Raw genomic sequence first — 22,780 nt, 5'->3', positions numbered from 1 at the left:
TTTAAATACCTATGAAATTAAAATATCCACCGTTGAAAAAATTATAACTTATCATACCAGCATCATAACGGAAGTCATTCCTTTGCTAATTTATCTCTCCAATTAACGTGTCGGGAACTAGTGATGATATTATATAGTCTAATATAGTACCTACGGAGTACAGAGCGCTTCCTCATACATCATCTTGTCAACAAAGTCGCGAATGATAATAGATTTTACCGTCAATGTCATATGGTTCAATTTACACCAGAACTACACAACTTAGTGTGTCTTTTATTAGATAACTCTTTATAGGTCTTAATTGAACAATAAATACACATAGACGGAGTGCTGTATAACGAGTATATTTGTAACCTTTGGAGGTATTTTAATAAGTCTCTGTGAATTCAAGAAGGCAAAACAGGTGTGCTTGCAACAATTTCGGACAGTAAGCAACCATAATATCTATCAACAACTATTCGTCAAAATCGCGGAGTGCCATTTGGCACTAGATTTTTCATTATACACCAAAATCGGAGTTAGCGTTTGGCACGCTACTCCCTGACCAAATTCTGACTCTCATTTTGTTTATAGGATAGTTTATTTTGCATGGTCTTATAGCTTGTTTCAATAGTTTTCTTATATATTCTCTCATATCATCCTAATTATAACCAATTTATTAATGCACTTAAAAGAAATGCGCTAAAATAGACGCTGCGCGCGCGCCAAAATGGCGCCGATCTCTGGCATCCCGGTGGCACGGGGGCTCTTGCCGATCGTGGAAGGTAAAAGTTACTATCACTTCCGAAAAGAGGGAATAGGCAAGCATCTCATGACTCTTTCCAGGTGACCCTGTCCATCTATAAGCTTTGTCTAAATTCAAAGAACTTAAACAAATTGAATATCTCGATTCGGTAAGTGAACCCATTTACTTTCTTAGTCAGCTTAAAAAAACAATGATGCTCTATCTAATTGTTCATCGATCAATGAATGGTTAGTAAATCGCCATTACTCGATCGCAATGTGTGCAAGAAAACGTGTTCAAGTCTTGTTCGGAGTGAAAAGGAATATTACCACAATTGTATAATATGCTCTACTGACTGTTATATCTCCTTAGGTGACCAAAATTTTTCCGCAACTCATCAATATATTTCTGTTGTGAGACTTAATCGATTGGTAAGTCTTTAACGCATTATCGCTTGTTTTTATTTCTTTCGTTTTGTGGGAGAGGAGGACAAACGAGCATTCGGTCCGCGTGATGGTAAGTGATCACCGCAGCCCACACTCTCTTGTAACACAGGAGGTATCACAGGAGCGTTAATGTATAACATTAACATAAATAACAACGAACAATCAAGCAGAGAGGATTGGTTGAAATTTACAATAATTGGCGCCATATCGTTATATCGATTCTTAATATAGATACATTAGAAAATATTTTACCCTTATTTAAATAACATGCATACATTGCATTTTTTTTCCATCAAATAATACCTATTCGATAAAATGTCTTCTAAAAACATATGTACTTATGCCTGGACAGTAGATTATTATCTAAAACGTCTAAATCTTGAACAAATCGACGGCAATCTTGCCTACCAACACTGCGTCTTCTGGTACGTGGTCGCCATTCGAGGACTTTTCTGTCCTGCCGGCCATCTGTCCCTCGAACTATGTGCCCTGCCCTCTGCTACTTCAGTTTCGCAAACATTTGTGCTATGTTGGTGAATTTGGTTCTCCTACGGATCTCCTCCTTTCTGATTCGATCTCGCAGGGAAACTTCGAGCATAGCCCCTCTCGATTGCCCTCTCAGCGACCATGAGCTTTCTCATCAGGCCCATAATTAGCGACCACACCTGCGTACCGTAAGTCATCACTGGCAACACACACTGGTTGAATACCTTCGTCTTCAGACACTGCGTTTATGCGTTAGTTATAGGTACTTTATAACACGTAATATGAACGTAAATATGAATTCGAAAACTGAAAACAATTTGGTACGAAGTCAAAGTCAAAAGTCAAATAAACTTTAATCAATTTAGCTTAAACTAAGCGAATCGTCACTACAAAATATACTAACTGTATAAATATGAATTACCGTATATTGGATGCATCAACCTTTATACATTAAATTCATTGTTTGTGTAAATATGCTTCGTGAACATGATGGTCGTGATTACTGTCATAATTAGTAATAGCGTCCAACAAATACACTGATATGTTAACTATAGCAGGTCGACCTGACACCACAAGCAGCAGCAGTTCACGAGTTGACGCATGGACCAGCCATCGTTCCCCTCGCACATATTTGAGGGAAGCATTCAAGGATCGAACTGGCGGCTTCGTGGTAAGAGTCAACGGTTCAACCTTATATCTTCACTAGCCCAGTAATTACACTAACTATTTCAACCTCTCTCAAACTTTCTAAGAAAAAAGCGATTTACGCAATTGTATGAAACGTGCAGTCAGTGACAGATTGTAAAAAACGGAGATAGGCGAAATCCACTACGTTTTATAGCCGTTTTCAATAACCTATCTATGATTAATTTAACTTACTAGAGGTAAATAAATCCTTTTACGCTTACTTACATTTCAATAACCTATCGACATAAAGCATTGGAATGTAACTATATTGGATATAACTATGGATAGATAAGATCTTGTCATTAAACGGAGATAGCAATATATCCGTAACTAGAGATACGTTTTTGAAAACGGCTGCTAAGTAACTGTTCGCTTTCAAACTTAGCCGGATTATACTTCGTCGCCAATCGCCATACAGTAATTACTCCTATTTCAAACTTATGTCATATCACTGCACGTTTCATACTAATTTAAGTTTAAATTTTTACTTTGGCATTCCTGCCTTTTATTTCGTAGTATTTCTATGGTGCCCTGCAAACCGAAAATTGCTGCTTGATGAAAAAAACGATTTAGAAGCCAAAATTAAAGAACGACTGACCAAAATATCGTTTAACTTTTCACTATTAATTATTATCTTATACAAACATTTTTTTTTTCAATTAATAGATATATGTATTTTAAAATCACTTAGTATGCTGTACACAAACTAAAAAAACTGCTATTCACTTTTAACATTATTATTGAATTTGTTTAATCAGAATGAAAAATTCAGACTTTATAATCTAACTTTTTAACTTTAAAAAATTTAATCGAATCCCAATTAAATTTTTATAAGCAAAACAAATCTTAAAACTATATTTACAATACTATGATAACATAAAATTAAAACTTTCATTACGTGGAAGCGTACCAAGAATACTGGCAGCATTTCCGCGTTGGATAGCTAGGCTGATCCGTTGACCGAAATAGCTGCCAGCACTTGGGTTACCAGTAGCCTTATTGAGGCGCGAAGATAGTACTTTGTACGTTCTCCGCGCCTCTGGGCCCCACGGGCCAAGTGTCTCGACTCCAAACGGCACAAAGATGTATGACTCACTGAGACCAACATATTTGCGACGCTTGCTGTCTTCGGCAGTCGAAGCAGCAGCCCCAACACCAACTGACGTAACTTTGACACGAGAAGGAGCCAGAGTGTCAACGCAAGTCGCTTCCCACACCAGCGCCCTTTACCGTGCCCAAGCCATTAAAATATAATAAAAATACTATACTTAATAATCGAACCATTTAACAGAATCAAAAAAGTTTGTGTAGTTAATTATCAGCTGAGTTCTCTAAGCTGTTAGCGGGTAGATAGTAACTTATGTTAATATTTATTTAGTCAGTACTGTTTGGTTTTGTTGAAACAGTCACAAATACTTTTTGTTTTATCTCACAATATCAAGGGTCATAAACTTTAACTCGCGATAAATTACTATCATGATAACACTGTTTATTATAATTATTATCAAAATGTGAGTTGATTTTAGTTTATTTTGTATTGTGCTGTGTCTTACACGAGGTAAGTGTTATGTTTGATATGTAAATTGATATTCAATGTTTTTGTAGGACGGTACTCCTTTTTTATTTTATTTTTATTTATTTATTTAGTGGCATGGGAGACGGTAGGTACTACTATCTAGCTAGAGTTGCCAACCCTACTATATAATATTGTATTAAAAGCCCGACTATTATATTTCTAAAAAAAAATAGCAGGTGAAACTATACTATGCTATATTTCTATGGCATCAAACTCAAAGTTATAATGTTTGGTTCAAAATGTGCAATTCACATTCAGTTTGACAATTTTGACTCGCACTGTCAAGTTTGTGTTTACTGTTTTGGTAAGACTACCTACTTTTGAACTTAATTTATTAGTAATTACTTACTTTGTGTAATGTCTCTTCCACAAAACCCATTATAGAAGAATTGTAGTTATAAATTTTCTATTTCGAAAATGAATAACAGTGGTAATAATAATAGTTGAAAAATAGCAACAAGTTCACAAATATTTTAAAAATGATATCATGTCTTCTCTAACGTAAAAAACGGTTTATTTCTCTTAATTCAGGTAACTTTTCACCAAATTTCAAGATTTTGAGGTGATATGAAAAAAGTGTGGAAACAAAAGATGTTGATCATTTTATTACCTACAACTTTGCCATTCAACTTTTATCCATAGGTCTTGCAGTTTTGCCGGTAATCGAGATAAACCGTTATTTACCTTAAAACACCCCCTCCCCCCTTTTCCACTGCCCGATCTCCAGATCGCCAGTAAATAATTTTTCCTTTCATTCTGTGTCAATATTCTAAGACGAGAGGATACTAATTACGAAAATTTGATTGTCGGCCTGTCAAATACCATTGTAATTTTAATTGAATTCACCGCGAAAGTTGGGTCAATAGATTGGTTTACGTTTAGGACATTCATTATATGATATACATTCATTATACAGAAGTATAGCTTGCTATTCTTATTTTATTATAAAACAAACATACCTATTACAACTATACTTACAATACTTTGATTATATTAAGTTAAAACTATCATGAAGGGGACTGGGGAAGTGTAGTAAGAATGCTGGCAACATTTCCACGTTGGATAGCTATTGATCCGTTGGTCGAAATAGCTGCCAGCGCTTGGGTTTCCAGTAGCCCTATTGAGGCCAGTAGATAGAACTTACATTCTCTGCACCTCTGGGCCCCACGGGGCACAGACCAAGTGTCTCACCAAACGGCACAATGAACTGTATGTATGAGATATAGTTATATTATTACAGATAAAAAATGTCGTCCAAAACAATAACAAAGAAGATAATCAACAGTCCAGAGTCCTGTGTGGACGACAATCTACGCGGCGTTATCGCCTTGTACCCTAACTTGAAGTTACACCCTAAGCACAGAGTGGTCACCATACGACAGGACGTGAGTACTTAACATGTAACATACCTAACAGTTTGCCTCTACTTTACTCAAAAAAAAAAATACATAAGTTAACACAAGTAGATAAAAAAATAAAGCTTTAATAAGAATGATGGAGAATGAGTTTCTTGCAATTTAATGGCAGGTTTAAAATTAATATTTACAATATACGTTTCAACTTACGTTTTTAATTTTAAAAATAAAAATTTTGGCAAATCATAGCTATTGAGTACAGTGGATGCATCAAATGTAGGTATTATTCGGACATTTCAAACATATTAAAAAAAAATGGTTCAAAATATTTCGACAATACCAAGTTCCCGTTGACAGCATCATCACCACAAGTAGCACCCGTTTAAGAGCATTTCGCATGGACCAGTCATCGCCTCCCTTCACCATATGTTAGGAAAAGTAACCGCTTCATTTGTCTGGGTAGTCTGTCATAAATAGGTATTTTATCTTTATTATCAAAGGTGAAATACCTACTTTCTTATGCTAACTTTTACCCAGAAGAGCGTACCTATATCAGGTCCATTTGTTGATTGTTCAAAACTATAACCGTTTCTCTAATAAATCTTAAAGAATTATTAGAGAATCTAAGAAAAGCATACTGGACAGGTATTGATCATATTATTTTGAATTAAGAAATGAAATAATGATTATTCAAATGGCTACAATAAAACAGTTTTAATTCATTAAACATATATTTTGTATAAATTATTAATAATAGTAATTATCGGGTGAATAAAATATAATAAATCGTCTGATAGCAGAGTTCGTAATCATTTTTATTATTATATTAATTAATATCGCTCCTGACATGCAGACATATATCAGCCTGATTATTTAACGTTGTTATGTGTTTAAATTATTTAGCTGAACATAGTTATATAATTAGTGTTACGTTTCATGTTTTAGACAGACTCTGGAAGAGTGGCGATTATTGGTGGAGGCGGGTCGGGGCACGAGCCATTTGCATCAGGTACTAGTGTGTCTTTCTCTGATTCTTTTGTTATGTTTAGACAAGTCTGCGCAAAAACTACGTCTCACTCTCTCGATACGCCCTGTCCAACTACAAAGCAGCACCGTGTCATATTTTATGTCTCAACAGCAAAGATTTCATTAACAATAGCCTGTCTTGATGGACAGCTCAAACTAAAACACGCATTATGTTTGCACACGAGGTACCTTGCGAGGTGGTACAAAATGGCACCGATGTGTACCTGCCAGCATTCTGATTAGCCTATAGGTACTAATACGTACATAAGTTGTACTGCATAATACTATTCATTCAAAGATGCTAGTATACGTAATTTCAATTTCATTGTAAGTTCGGGAAGTTCCGTAAAATCTATTCGTCCCAAATATCACAGTGTCTGAAGGCGAAAGTTTTCAACCGGTGTGTGTTGCCAGTGATGACATACGAAGCGCAGACGTGGTCGCTGAATATGGGTCTTATGAGGAAGCTCAAGGTCGCTCAGAGGGCAAGAGAGGGCTAAGCTCGGAGTTTCCCTGCGAGATCGAATCAGAAATGATGGGATCCGCAGGAGGAACAAAGTCATCGACATAGATCAGATGGATGCGAAACTGAAGTGGCAGTGTGCAGGGCACATAGCTAGACGGACAGATGGCCGTTGGGGCAGTAAAGTCCTCGAATGGCGACCCCGTACCGGAAAACGTAGTGTTGGTAGGCCCCCACAAGATGGACCGACGATCTGGTCAAGATCGCTGGAATACGTAGGAGGAGGTCTTTGTCCAGCAGTGGACGTCTTCCGTCTGAAATGATGATACGTAATTGATATGTTTTTTTGACTTTGATTGATACGTTCATTGGACGTTTCAGGATTTATTGGAGCTGGTATGCTGGATGGAGCGGTGGCAGGAGGTGTGTTTGCTTCTCCTCCGACTGGAAATATCCTGTACGCGATCAAACAACTGTTCAAATACAATTCAGGTAGGCAAGTTTTATAAACTAGCGCCATTAATGTCTGACACGAAGATTTTTACACAGAATACTAGTATAGTTAGGTAATATAGTTATCAGTATACTAGGACTCAATGAGCATAAATTTACGAAATATATTAAAGCTTCTTTGACAAAGAAGGCTTACTATAGTATTATATAGAAGATGGTCCTGGTTTGGTTTGTAATGTCATGGTTTTTAATGGTGTTTGATTCCTTTAGAATTCTTTTGGATGTAATTTCTAACACTACCACTGAGAGAGAAGAAACGGCGTAAGAAACTCTCCCAGCATTCTTTTTTGCGATCTTTTAACACAATAAACAATAGTGTACTGTCATTGTTATTGCTATAAAATAATCTTAATCTAGTCCCAGGCTGTCTGAACACTTAGGTATTGAACTGTGGAGTAGTAGGATTTACTACACATAAAACATTTAAATTTATTTATAGATAATGCCTGAACAGTGACTGGGACTTTATTATAAAAGTGTATACAATTACCCTTTAAGCTATTATGTATCTCATGAAGCCTACTAGGCTTCTATAGACAAACATGTATAGAGATGTCCTTATTAAAATTAGGATTATATTAAAAAATATACTGGCAACAAATTTCAGGCGGAGTACTAGTGTTATTGGGTAACTACACAGGTGACAGGCTGAACTTCGGCAAAGCTATAGAGAAAGCGAAAATAGCTGGAATAAAGGCAAGTGCATTACTTAGTTCCCAGGGATTTAATTAAGAGAAATAATAAACTGATATAGAAGTGATAACTTTAACTAATTTTAGTTGAACTATTTATTATTGAAATTGTTTTACTTGAGAAAAAATTTGGCTGTTACTTACATTTTATGGATATGAATAAGTTAAAGAAAGGTTATTTATTAATAAAATCTTTAGTTACAATTCTTGAATGCATAACATTAGAAGTTTGTGTATATGTACATTATTAGTATCATTATTTAATACTATAAAAGTAACAATTGGTTAGAATGAGAGAGGAGCAGCCTACCTACCGCTGCCGTATGCGTGAGAGAAAGGGAAGCCAGACATACTCGCGCTGTAACGCGTTACGTTATGAAGTGATTTATCCTCCCATAAGAAGTTATCACTTCAATAAATATCTCCAGCAGTAAATTAAAATAAATCTTGTCACTTCTGCTGAAGAGATGCACGCACTAAATGACTGTTGTTAAATGAAAAGAAAAGCCTTTTACTAATTGAATGTGACTGTATCTTTACCAGAATACCAATTTTAAATCTGTTGTCTATACCTATGTGTTTTAGCTAATCTGCGAAACAACTGAACCACTTCTGTGGAAACTTTCACTTGTAGATAGATTATGTTACAAGAAGAATGTTGAGCTGTTATTTAGGAGTAATTTAATATAAAAATTCGCTTCCAACTATCCAGCAGCTTGCTTGATCCACTGAACATATTGATCTTTAAGTTAATCAAAATAAATGAACAGGGATGGCTTTTTGTGGTGATTTTGAGCTCATGCATAAGCTATTGACTCGTGATTATAACGTCCAACAAGTCCAATTGTTTGTATCATCCAGTCGTATTTATCACATAGATGCTTTAATGTACATATATTATACTTTAAGGTGCAGATAGCCAGCGATCTATTTCGAGTGGTGTCCCACAAGGGTTCATCCAAGTTCCACTCTTATTTTTGGTCTACCATATCATATTCATACTCAAAGTCATTCGTATATTGCCAGTTTCGCAGATGATTTCCCTTCTTACACGTCATCAGGAGACAGATCTCGTAATCTCTTGGCTTCAGCTGTCATTACATCTACTTAATTCTCATTTTATTAAATGGAAATTTATATTTATATATTATTTAATGGACGTCTGTTAAACTCATTATTGTCATCTTTTTTGGGAACCATTTTTTAAAAAGTGTTTGAGTCACAAGTTTGATGAAGAATTAAGGTACTTATGCATTGCCTACATAAAAAACAACTTTGAGAAATAAGGCTATTAAGATACAATGATGATATGTGACATTGCTTTAATTTATTTATTGGGTTTTATTTGAATCAGGCGGAAAGTCTCATCATCGGCGAGGATGTTGCATCGAGCAAGAATAAAACAGGGGGCAGAAGTATGTGTGGTGAAGTGTTAATTTACAAGGTATATACTATATTTCAATACGTTCTAAGTAACAATCAATTTATTTATGTTTCTCTTTTAATGCCTCATGGAGAAGGATAAGAAAATTAAGACCATTCACCGTTCACATATTGATGGAGCGTTTTTTACAATTAATAAAATTTTTGTTAATCAAACTACTATTAATTTACACTTATGGAAAATTATTTTTTCCTTGTAAGTGTTTTTAACTGTTATCTATTATTATAAATTTATAGTTATTTATAATGGCTATAGATTTACAAAGGCAACATAATTATATTGGGAAAAATGTAAATAATAAACAAAAGTATACATTTACAAAATATACAATTAATGATGTTTCTTTTCAGTTTTGTGGCGCGATGTCCGCAAAAGGCTACGATTTACAAAGTATTCGCAACATGGCGGTCGAGATCAACAGGAATATGGCAACACTCGGAATCACGTTAACAGCTTGTTCTTTACCAGGTTTGTAGTATTGACTCAACGAAATTATCACGTCAATTATAATACAAAGGCTGCACTAAAAGCATCGGGAATGGAATAGTTCCACTGTTCCTGTCATATTCAAATCTTTTTAATTGAAAACTCCTTGGTTTTGAAAATCGAATACCATTTATTTATTTAAAAAAAGATTCTCGGTCTTGTCACAAGGTCTTGTCAAACTTGTTTAGTCGTTGAGAAAATGGAATTGACTCGAAATCTAAAATTCTAGAGCTATGATTTATTATGACTTTCGAAGTGGTTTAACACAAAAACAGTGTGTTGACCGGATGATTTCTGCATTTGGTGATGAAGCCCCATCCAAAACCACATTTTATCGCTGGTTTGCTGAATTTCAACGTGGACGTGCCAAGCTAAGTGATGATCCCCGTCAATGTCGTCCAAAAACTGCAGTCACCAAAGAAAACGTTGATGCTGTGCGTAAACTGATTGAGGAAGATAGACATGTGACATACCGCGAAATTCAGGCAACTTTAGACATTGGCATGAGTCAAATACAAATAATCTTGCATGAACAATTAGGTGTAATTAGGTGTAAAGTTGTTTTCCCGATAGATACCGCATTTGCTCTGTGAAGAGCAATAAGCGGCTCGCGTTACTTGGTGCGTCAGACCTCTCGAAAGATTCCACGCTGGATCCTCAAATGCTGTCTACAACATCGTATCAGGTGGCGAATCCTGGATATACGCGTACGAACTCGAAACAAAAAACCAGTCACGAGTTTGGGTGTTCGAAAATGAGTTAAAGCCAACAAAAATTGTTCGTTCACGGAGTGTTGCAAAAAAAATGGTGGCCACGTTTGTCTCCAAAACCGGCCATGTTGCGACTATTCCTCTTGAGGGACAAATAACGGTAAATGCAGAATGGTATGCTAGCATTTGTTTGCCACAGGTCGTTTCTGAACTCCGTAAAGAGAAATGCAACCGCCGCATCATCCTCCATCACGACAATGCGAGGTCTCACACCGCGCACAGAACAAGAGTTTTTAGAGATTTTCGTCACCTGAAGAAGCTGTGGACGCCTATAAAACGGCCACTTTGGAGACCCCAACTTCCGAATGAAAATGTCACTAGCAGCACACACTGGTAAAAATCGTCGTCTTAAGATACTGTGGGATTTGGAGCGAGACGATGTTACGGAGCTAGCCGAACCTTAACATATAAATTTACTTATTTAGCTTAAATTAAAATGAAAGTACCTTAAAATGTACATAATATACATATGTATTATAATATGTTATGTAGTACAGTTGCCTCAAAGAGTATAAAATTGTGACCTTAAATATTTATTTTGATTCAGGGCAACCACCTCTTTTCGAGATAGCAACAGATGAAATGGAAATTGGCGCAGGAGTTCACGGGGAGGCTGGTATTGAGAAACGGAAAATGGGAACCGCGAAACAAATTGTAGCCTTAACTCTAGATCCGGTAAATATACAAGTTCATAATATCTCTAGTTGGTTTTCTCAAATTGCAATGCACTGAACTTCTCATGCCTAGGATTCGAAATGATTTACGTAAAATCCTTATTGAAGACAGTGTATTTAATGCGCAAACACCTAATTATTTCTCCCAAATCTCTTTGAGCATCTCATAACAAAGATATCTCACATATCTTTGTTAGGTTTTGTAAGCATGTAAATAACTAAGTTGCACAAGCACGGGAGACACTCCCCAACATTGATGCCAGTATGGCAAATCGTTGAAGGCGATTTGCCATATTGGTTCAAGAGAATTCATCTTATACAAATAACGCCGGTCCTAAATGGCCACGTCTGTATGTCCATAACATGTATGGACATACAGACATTTTATAAAATAAACATCTATTTAAAATAGGCATAAATGACAGCCCCCTGTGCACTGCATGCATGGTGGTACAAGAAACAGCTGCGCATGTACTCCTGCATTGTCCAGGTGTAACAGCTTACCGAGCTTACTATCTCGGCACAATAAAAACACTTCCTAAAGTCAATAGGAAGGAGGGCAGATTGCTCAGTTTTCTGGAGGAGTTTTGGTGGCTCGAATGATAAAATATATACTCACACACACGCAAAATAGGCGCACCGTCCGCGCCGTCGAGTTGAGAATGACTAGAACTTTCGTATTCAAAGTTTTTTTGTTTAATTATACATACCCTACCTCATGTCAATCCAAGCTGCAAATTATATCATTAAGATCAAACACATGACAACAATACAACACTCAACCATTAACTAATGTAGTTTCATTATTTAAACATTAATTATTTTAGACTTAGAATGTACTAGTTTGTGTATAGACTTCCTGTCAGCCTCAAAAAGCGTGACCAATTTTGATTTATACTAAAGAGCTCATTATACAAATGATCTAAGTTTTGTTTAGTGTTAATTCCGCCAATATTTGTTTTTAAAAAACAATTCAACACGCACGCTCGTGCCAGATTTTGGCGAGACAACACGTCCTGAGGATGCCTCGTGTAGAGGCGAAACACGTGTCGAATTGTTTTATAAAAACAAATATTGGCGGAATTAACACTAAACAAAACTTAAATCATTTGCATAATTATGGATTTCCGCAAAGTAACGCCTAATTCAATAAATAGCGCCAAGCGTAAGAGCGCTTTCGCACTAAGTCCGATCCGGTCCGGTGTAATCGTCGAACTATTTCTAACGGTTGACTGGAAATAAATCGGATGTCGGAAGCCGGATCTTGTGCGTAAACTACAATAGAAATAGTTCTACGACTACTTCTGATCGTGTTTTCACGGATACGGATCGGATTCGACTTAGACGAAAGCGCTCTTACTGACCTGTTTACGACTTGTCAATCTAAAACGGTTCCACTAACGATAGATTCGATTACCTTTGTATCTAGCTGTATATCTGTTAGAAATGTTCATTTCTCTCGCACACTTTGTCTATACGCTAGTATATAAGTAAGTAGGGCTGCCAACTTTTATTAGAAGAAATAGAGTATACATGATTTCAAACGAGGTAAATAAAGAGTTACGGTCTTCCAAAAAGAATATCATTTATTGAATATTTTTAAAAAACATGCCACACTTCTCATAACAATTTGTGATATGACATTGACTTAATGACATTAGTGGCTGCGTTCAGAAACGTCCAAATGTGGCTTGGGGAATTAGTGATAAAGTGTTAAAAAAAACTTATCTGTGAACTGATCGGTGTCGTCATTCCAGTGTTGCTAATTAAATCCAATGTGCAGAAAAGTCGGGGCATATTTAATGCTTAAAATTCAGAAGTATCGCAATAAAACACACGGAACACTCGAAACTAGTAGACACTGACAAGTGACAGTCGAATGACATTTCAACATGGCGTCCGTAGTTCCTATTTTTGCCACTTCACAGATAAGTTGGTATTACTATACCAACATATTAACAGTAAATAGTTGACTTTTTTGGTCATAATAATGGGTTATAAAAAACAGTATTTTAGCATACTCTATTATTGTTATAGATAATAGAGTACGCCTACATGATACGGTTGGCAACCCTTATTGTAAGTCTATGTTAATTACATATATTTGGTACATTTTATTGATGAACCCTTGCCTTTTGAATTGAGGACAAGTTATGGATATACACATACAGGGTATAAGAACAATATTCAGTGAGGTCGTAATTAAAGAAATATTGACTCCATAGATAATTTATACGTCTAGATACTGTGACAGCTGTGAAAACGTGGAACAAAATTGAGATTGACTGTTAACCTCTATCTTGAGCAATCTGCGCACACTAACTCAATGTAGCATACAAATGGCGAGTGTAAGACGTAGCTTGTAACGCAGACTAAATTAATAAACTTGACCAGATTTCATCGGTTGACTAGAAGCAAGGATCTCTATCTAGACCATCTATCATGTATTAAGGTATACTCGAATCATACATAAGACGATCTCTTCTTCAAATATGATCGCTTGGTATCAAAACACTGTATAATGCTTCCTTTCTCCTTTTTTCCCACGTTAAATCTTATAAATTTATGTGTCTCACTTGTTCGTTTCACCGATTTTCAAATCACAACGATGCTAAAGAAGTCTTCACTTCAAAAACTATCTTACGTATAACTTATCTTAAATTGGCACATTGTTATTTTAGATCATAGGACATTTAAAACTGAAATCCGGCGATCGTGTGGCAGCCGTGCTAAACAATATGGGCGGGACATCGTGCATGGAAATGAACATTATTGCCGCTGAGACTAAGGATTATTTAGGTAAATATATTCTAGGAAATAACATCAAAAGGGATCAAAATTTTAATACCACCTCTAAAAATACACCAACAAGCTAACACCTTATTTATTTACTGTAAAAATAAATAGAACAATTTGCTAAGCTTCTAAGAATAAATTACGAATAACACAATGTCAAATCTAAGCAATTTGTTACGATTTTAAAGTGATAACGCTCACTTCTGGAATTAATTACACTAGTAAAACTAAAAACAAAATTTTGTGAACGAACTCAACTCTAACGGTTGGCTCAGTCGAGAAGAGTGCACGCACGGAATGCGAGAGCGTTCGAGTCCCGTATCGTTCATAAAATTTTGTTTTCAGTTTTACAATGTCAAATATTCGGACAGAAATTGGCCAGACTAACGCAAAAAATAATATTTCAAATGCCTATATTAATTTTAAAAATATGTACAAAATTACTTATAATCTACTTACTATAGCGATTTACAATTAAGCCTTATATGTAGGTCTCAGAAACCTTTTCTAATATACCTTTCTACGTGTTGGGGATAAAACTTTGATTTGCTTATAGCTAATACATATGGTTTGTGGGGAAAAATCCAGGAAACTGGGAAAACCTGGCGATTTGCTATCACTTAACCTAACTTTAAAAGTAATGACTATGCCACGTGTGTCGATGCCAGGGAGACATCTTCACCCTCTCCACCTGGCACTTTAAACAATATAATAATCTTTTTTTAATGAAAATACGGGATGAGACGAGCAGTACGTTCGGTTGGTGGTAATTGACACGCTCTGTCCATTACAATGCAGTGTCGCTGAGGATTCTTGAAAAACCCAAAAATTTTGAGCGGCAATACAATCGCGCTCGTCACCTTGAGTTATAAGATGTTAAGTCTCATTTACCCAGTAATTTCACTAGCTACGGCGCCCTTAAGACCGAAGCACAGTAATGTTTACACATTACTGCTTCACGGCAAAAATAGGCGCCCTTGTGGTACCCATAATCTAGCCGGCATCCTGCGCAAAGGAGCCTCCCACTGGTATAAGCAACTGTTTTATAAAATAGAAGGACGGGTCGCTTGATGTTTAGTGATCACCGCCGCCCACATTCTCTTCCAACACTAGAGGAATCCCAGAAGCGTAGCCGCCCTTTTAGAAAAGTATACGAGATTTTATTGAAGGTACCGATGTCGTATCGTCCTGGAAACACCGCAAAAGGAAGCTCATTCCACAGCTTTGTAGTACATAGAAGAAAGTTTCTTAAAAACCGCACTGTGGAGGAACGCCACACATCTAGATGGTGGGGATGATATTCTAATTTGTGGCAAAAACAACTTTTTGCAGACGCGAAACAAATCAGATTAGAGCGAATGTACTCTGGTGCTCTCAAAACCTCGCTGGAGATGCAGGGCTTCCAGATATGTCTGCTGCACCTCAACGACGTTAACGGAAATTTATGGCTGGAATTGTTGGATGCACCTACCGAGTCCATTGGGTGGACCGGAGGGAGCATGTCTGTTCCAAAGAAGACGACCAAGCAGATACACGATGATATTGATGATTTATCATTGCAGAACACTGGAAGAAAGGTGACAGTCACTTACCACTTGTCTTTTAATTAAATCCTATTATTATAATATTATATTATATATAATATTATAATATTATATTATATATAATATTAATATTATATTATATATAATATTATAAATGTGAAAGTTTGTATGTCGGATGTATGTTTGAAGTTCTTTAACGCAAAAACTACTAATAAACGCTGAGACAGGTGCGGGCGGCGGGGGCGCTTAGTGAAATGAGCGATTACAAAAATTCACCCGCCGCCCGCACCTGTCTCAGTCCCCTTTGTCGTCATACCCCCGCACCTCTGTACCCCGCAGGCGAGGACTCAGATAAATGGTCGGCCTATAGATGTATAAATTATCTGAAGCTGGGTTGCACCACCTAACTTTAGCAATAACAAACATGTTAGTTATGAAAAAAATGTGTTGCACCATTTGACAATTTTTAGATGACGTCATAATAGCTTTAGTAACTGTTAGCCTTAACCGTCCATTTTCGCCGGTTCAAGCTATTGTTAATGCTAAAGTTTTGACATTTTAACTTTAACTATGCCAAGAAATATGATGATGCAACACATTCCGCAGTCTATATTAAAGTGTTACTGTTAACGATAAATTTGACTTAAGCCTTAACTATAACAGAATGTATGAAAACACAAATTCAGGCAGGTGTAGGACCCAGGCTGACGAAACAAGAGCAAGATATAGCTCGAGGAAGTCTAAAGGCCGCGGCGGATGCAGTGATCAGGTCTGAAGAACTCCTCAACAGGCTTGATTCAGGTTGCGGTGATGGTGACTGTGGGATTACTCTCAAGAAGTTTGGAGAAGGTATTCATTATACTCCTATTACGTACATATGTACCCTAACTATACCTCAGATGTCACTGTCCGTCACAGACGATGGCAGATGTCATAGTGGCGGCTGACCGGCTTATATTAGTGTGTGTGTGTGAGGCTATGTATTTACACGTTAACTGGCTTGTTTTGATGCTTCACTGTTATGTAGGTGACACGGCGTCCTTATTTTTTTACTCGTCCGTGTACTATATAAACTTATATATATATATGTTTTTTCTTCCTATGATAAACAGTATACAGGGACCATACCTCACCAGTATGAAATACTTATACTTAAGACACGACTTTGAAATTATCATAATGGTTGTTAGGTATTTTTGGCAAGCTTTCTAGTTTAGTGGTTATGGGTAGTACCCTGACTGCTAACCTGTAGTATTGGGGTGTTTACACGACTGGGACTATTAATACTAATTGTGTGATGAACACATATTATGTATACCGAAATATCGGGTGACTTGATTAGTTTGCAATAAATGATGACGACGAAAATGACGTGTAAAATAATAAGACTACTTCTTAGATAATTTATTTAGTTTTTGACTGTGCTTATTTGACAAATAGGCAAAAATTCCAGTGTACAATTTAAAAGTTAATCTCTTACATACATACTAAAATTAATACATACAACTCAACGCTTATATACGAGTATCATCTGTCCTTGCAGAGAGTTGCCTCTAACAACTGGATTACTCTGCAATGGATCAAGAGACATATTGGTTTGGTGGGGAATGACGCAGCGGATGAGGGGACCCAAGTGGCTGACCCATTGCCACTCCTACTGCTGCTTTTCAGCCAGCATTTTAAGGATTAAATATTTTTAGGACATGTTAGAAGCTATGACATCAAAAAGAATTCTAAAGGAATCAATTTTGAGAAAATAAATGCCTTTTATGGGTTCTTTACTTAATAAGAGGAAACCGTAAATAATAATATAAAATTGCTCAAGGATTTGTTGACAGCCCTCAATTATTAGATTTAATTCACCTTAGAGTCCCACTCCGCACGTCTAGGAAACCATCTCTGCTTCAAATCCCTTATTATCCCACCAAACGCAGTATCGTTCAAATAGCTTCTTATTTAGAAGCTCCAATTTATGCAAGATTTATAATAGTGACAATATTGAATTTAATTTATTTGCTAGTAACATAAAAAGTACTAGATCACCCTCGCACGACACGCCACAAGTTAGGATATCATCTCCACCATCTGGATGTGTGGCGGTTTTCCACAGTGCGGTTTTCAAGGAGCTTTCCTCCACGTACTACAAAGCTGTTGAATGAGCTTCATTGTGCGGTGTTTCCGGGATGATACGACATGGGTGCCTTCAAAAAAAGCGCGTACACCTTCCTTAAAGGCCGGCAACGCTCTTGTGATGCCTCTGGTGTTGCAAGAAAATGTGGGCGGCCATGATCACTTAATACCAGGTGACCCGTACGCTCGTTTGTCCTCCTATTCCATAAAAAAAAATAGATGTGCACTTAGTAAATACTATATTCGCTAGATTAAACTTCATTTATAAACTTAATTGTAAAACTTTCAAAAAAAAAATATTAGATAGAATTATATATTGTTAGGAATAATTTTTGTTTTTCCATTCTGGTAGCTTTTAATTGGCCTTATGTTTATTCACATATTTTAAATGTATTGTGTTTGTGGCTGTAAGCTTCCTTAATAAAATAAAGCATTTGTTCGCTTTTTAGCCACACACCAACTAAAATTTGATGCGGTGTAGTTAACCTGTTATGATTTTTTCAGCAATACTGACGTATTTAAAGACAGCGTCGTTGGAATATCCTTCGGACGTGATGTGGGAGCTGTCGGAAATGGCTGAAACGGACATGGGTGGGACGTCAGGGGGAATTTACAGTCTAGGACTGTCGGCTGCTTCGCAAGCTTTGGCTAAGTAATTGTTTTGATTTTGTATCCGACATGGATATGCTCCTCTGTTATGACGTCATTGCCGGCTAGGTAATATTTATTATATTTTACCAGTGGGAGGCTCCTTTGCACAGGATGCCGGCTAGATTATGGGTACCACAACGGCGCCTTTTTCTGCGGTGAAGCAGTAATGTGTAAGCATTACTGTGTTTCGGTCTGAAGGGCGCCGTAGCTATTGAAATTACTGGGCAAATGAGACTTAACATCTTTTGTCTCAAGATGACGAGCGCAGTTGTAGTACCGCTCAGAATTTTTGGGATTTTCAATAATCTTGAGCGGCACTGCATTGTAATGGGCAAGGCGTATCAATTACCATCAGCTGAACGTCCTGCTCGTCTCGTACCATTTTTATTTTATATTAAGTAGTAATAAAATTAAAAGGATTCATGTCGTATTTGTTTAAACAGGCGTTACATTACCGCTTTTTAACTGTCCAATTTTTAAAAGAAATAACATGGATAAAGATTGTTATTATTGAAATAGATATAAGCCCTCGCGGACTTCTCTGTAGATCAATAAGAAACTCAATTCCACCATACATTTTTACAGCGTTTTCGTTGGAAGCTCCCAGACGGCTAATTTGTTCCTACACCACCAACAAATATCGTTACACCCAAAGACAAAATGGTTGCCAATAATTATTATTATATTCTTTGCGGTAACTGAAGAAAAAAACTCTGTAAGTTCTAAGTTTACCAAAGGACAAGAGAAAGAAATAGACCAAACTATAAAAATATTTTCAGATCTATTGAGTTAATTTGTTTTTCTCTCTGGATTTTAGTGCCACAAGTAACAGCAGGAATTCTTGGTTATCGGCGTGGGAGAGTGCAATGCAGGCAATCACGAAATATGGAGGAGCAGACCCAGGCGACAGAACTATGGTGAATATTGGTATATCCATAGAGTAGAATGAAATGTAACGGTTATTCAAATTCAAATATTTTTATTCAAAATAGGATATGACATCACTTATTGAAAGTCAAAAACTACCACCCATTCCAAAATGTATGCCTCAGACCTGAGAAGAACGTACGCAACAAACTCGGCGGGCTTTTTTTTCATAAAAAAATATAGTAACAAAGTAATATCGTACAATTAAACTTATTATTTAAAAGTCTGAGGGCGGTCGCTCCATTCCCAAAAGTCATTTATGTTATAGTAACCCTTACCACACAAACGTAATACTTTTGTTTTGAACATTTTATGGGATCTTGTTGTAAAAGCATATACATCTTCCCACAAAAGACTTACTATAAGTAGTAGGTATAATAAGTTTATGTCTGTTCCTGGTGTTAACATTATGCTTATGACAGTTTCTATCAAATTCATATCCAAAATATAATATTCAGATTGTAATGCAACTTGCGATAAATGGGCGAAAAAAATTATGCCGATGTAATAAAAGTTTCACTTTAAGAATTAAGGCGAAGAGTAAGCAGAAAACACGCAAACATGGTGTTTTTATACAAGTTTTGTGGTGAAAGTATAGCATTTGGAGCTATGAACACTACTTAATCCTGTTACACATATAGTTAAGTCTTATTTCTAGATTGCTAATACTTGCTGTTTGTTATAGTTAACACTGCGGAGCCTTAAGAACTACCACTTTTCTTTAAAGTTAAACAAGTTTTTTGGCATGGCGTGACGCACTTTTTTGGTACTTCCCTCAGCAAAGTTATTCTTATAGCTTGTACTTTTTATAGAATAACGAGGATTTTAAGCATATAAACTGTTTTCCACCCAAGAATTTTGAAAATATTGGCTTTGTTATATAGATGGCGGGCCGGCAGCCGTGAAATCATATCGCTCAAGGTTGCTGGCATTTAGTGTCGCCTTAAGAACATTTTATACTTTACTTTCAGCTGGACACATTGCACACAGCGAGTGTAACATTTAAACAGACTCTGACCGAGGACTTGCAGAGCGCCCTAACAAAAACAGCTCAATCGGCCGATATTGGTGCCAAAGCCACCGCCAACATGATTGCACGGTAATCTTTTATATCCTTGTTTTAATTATGGAAGGAGGAGAAGGATGGCAAACGAGCATGCGGGTCACCTTATGGTATGTGCAAATGATATTTGTATCAAAATTGATGACCGATGCGGGACTCCGCGATTCTCTTTATTTTGATTCTCCGAGCGCTCTTACCAACTGAGCTAACCGTTCGAGTGACGCATGGATGGTTTGGTGGATAGTAAATCCTGTTCAACACCAAAGCAGATTAACAAATGTAAAGTAGATCCTGTAGATGGAGCCACAACTGAGAGTCGAACACATTGATTTGACTCTGGCGAGTGAGAGTCAAAGGTTCAATCTAATGTGCCACGCCTCTGACGTATAAAGACTATAATATTAAAATTAATTAAATATTATTATTCTATTTAAAATTAGTGAGCAGAGATTTAATGTTTTATACTGGCAATATATTTTAAACGTGCAGAGTAGAGTAGGTAATGTTTCTAAAATGGAACCTATGAATGACATTGACAACCTGATGTCAATTGTTTATGTCGGACATCGGTAGATAAAAAATAAGCCCCACAGGGATCCACATATTATCCAAATAGCAGATAGACTCAGCTCTGCGGCATATGCCGTTAGCAAGATTAGAGGTACACGAATGTTGCGACCGCTAGATTGGTGAATTTCAGTTATTTTCACAGCATCATGATGTACGGTAGTTTACTGTGGGGTCATGCTGCTGACATTGATATACTGTTTGCACTGCAAAAGAGAACTCTTCGTGCTATCAGCTTACTTGCAGACAGTCACTCGAATAATTTAAAGATAATTTATAACAAGCTGTAAATATTAAATATACACAAGAAATAAAGGATTGCTTGTTAGTGATTCTAGTAGGCTTAATAAGATACATAATAGCTTTATGGGGAAAATGTATACACTGTTATATTGAATTCCCAGTCACTGTTCAGACATTATCTATCCACAGCTGAATATCTAAGTGATCGGACACCCTAGAACTAGACAACGACCATTTAATAGCAATAAAATATTGTGTATTTTATTTAAAACAGCGCAAAAAGAATGCTGAGAGAGTTTCTTGCGCCGTTTATTTTCTCTCAGAGCGCCATATGTTTCCATAGTGGTAGTAAGTAGTATTTGAACTAGCATTAAAAATAATTCTAAAGGAATCAATTTTGAGTAAGTAAATGCCTTTTACAGAGCTGGCCGTGCCTCGTACGTGGCTAGCGAGTACATTCAGGAAGAAGATGCCGGGGCGCGCGCAGCAGCCCTGTGGATCTCTGCTATTGTTCAACATATCGCTCAAACTTATTAAAGTGTATTAACGTTATTAAAATATTTTTCTGTTCATTATTTCTTTATAAATTCATTCAAATTAACTCCTTTTTCCAATCTAGCGAAGTAAATCATTTGCGGCCTTACAAATAAATTTGGTATAAAGTTATACCTGAGAATAAATCAAGAATATGCAAAAATAATTACAAATATAACATTTTGCTTACGATTGGTTTATTCGGACGTATAACTTTTCCCGCGTTTATTTACAAGGCTGCTTGTCATTCGCAAAACTTCAGAATTATCATTGTATTGACAGTGTTGTCAACGATATAACAAACATGTCAACATTTTGCATATTCTTGGTTTATTCTGAACGCCGTATTTGTTTTCATCCGCACACATAGCTTATATTAAGTATAATACAATATAGACTTACATATAATTTTTAGTAACCATTTTTTTAAAATTTGATATTGTAAATTAAAAATAGGCATTAATGGGATAAACTGTTGTTTATCAAACTGTATATCGGTTGTTTAACAGTAGATGGCCATGTGCAGTATTCGTCTATGGAAGTAGCAGTATCTACTCTAATGGCACCATTACCAATGTTATTGAATCTGGTATTGATATTGAGATAAAGCCACGCTCATATAGTTTCATTTTATTTTAGGTCTGTTGTGATGCACTCCGACGCAGTCAAATAGACTTTATTCAATAAGGCTTAAACTTAAGTTAAATCGTCACTATAAATTTTTTCTAAATTTCTTTTAATTACTGAATCTACCTTATGTTCAGGAAAAGTAGAGCTCGTGAGAAAACCATACAAGAAACTCAACGGCCACTTTTTTCAATCGAATAAGGTATTTTAATTTTTAGAATGGATGTTTTATGTAATATACATAACACAATTGTTTGCTGCACCAAATATATGAATCGTGTTCAAAGTAAGAGTTATATTTCATAAAAAGTAAGAAAGAAAAAACGCTATAATAAATTATTGTATTCCATCAACTT

The 22,780-nt window shown here is 36.3% G+C and overlaps 1 protein-coding gene across 4 annotated transcripts; it reads left to right on the top strand.

Moving 5' to 3' along the window:
- Positions 1-991: 991 nt before the first annotated feature.
- On the top strand, positions 992-21,835 carry LOC126967977 (triokinase/FMN cyclase-like). 4 transcript variants are annotated; one of them, XM_050812713.1, is made up of 16 exons: positions 992-1,155; positions 2,211-2,326; positions 5,160-5,304; positions 6,220-6,283; positions 7,145-7,255; positions 7,884-7,972; positions 9,323-9,412; positions 9,763-9,880; positions 11,216-11,343; positions 14,024-14,141; positions 15,471-15,715; positions 16,369-16,531; positions 18,317-18,464; positions 19,281-19,380; positions 20,362-20,489; positions 21,686-21,835. In XM_050812713.1, exons 3-16 carry the CDS (start codon positions 5,167-5,169, stop codon positions 21,798-21,800), a joined length of 1,755 nt encoding a protein of 584 aa, XP_050668670.1. In that variant the 5' UTR covers positions 992-1,155; positions 2,211-2,326; positions 5,160-5,166; the 3' UTR covers positions 21,801-21,835. The 4 variants fall into 4 exon arrangements, with proteins under 4 accessions (XP_050668670.1, XP_050668669.1, XP_050668671.1 ...); XM_050812712.1 differs by lacking the exon at positions 2,211-2,326; XM_050812714.1 differs by lacking the exons at positions 992-1,155; positions 2,211-2,326 and adding an exon at positions 3,827-3,901.
- Positions 21,836-22,780: the final 945 nt, after the last annotated feature.

Source organism: Leptidea sinapis, chromosome 14 (assembly GCF_905404315.1).
Source record: "Leptidea sinapis chromosome 14, ilLepSina1.1, whole genome shotgun sequence".
NCBI classification, from domain to species: domain Eukaryota; kingdom Metazoa; phylum Arthropoda; class Insecta; order Lepidoptera; family Pieridae; genus Leptidea; species Leptidea sinapis.
Note: the sequence above shows the minus strand (reverse complement) of the source record. Positions and strands in the feature narration are given on the sequence as shown.

Bases quoted from the DNA above. Each gene is read 5' to 3' on its own strand.
- LOC126967977 (XM_050812712.1), top strand. From the start codon at position 5,167: ATGTCGTCCAAAACAATAACAAAGAAGATAATCAACAGTCCAGAGTCC. The intron at 5,305-6,219 runs GTGAGTACTTAA...TTCATGTTTTAG, and splicing joins TGGTCACCATACGACAGGAC to ACAGACTCTGGAAGAGTGGC. The intron at 11,344-14,023 runs GTAAATATACAA...TTGTTATTTTAG, and splicing joins TAGCCTTAACTCTAGATCCG to ATCATAGGACATTTAAAACT.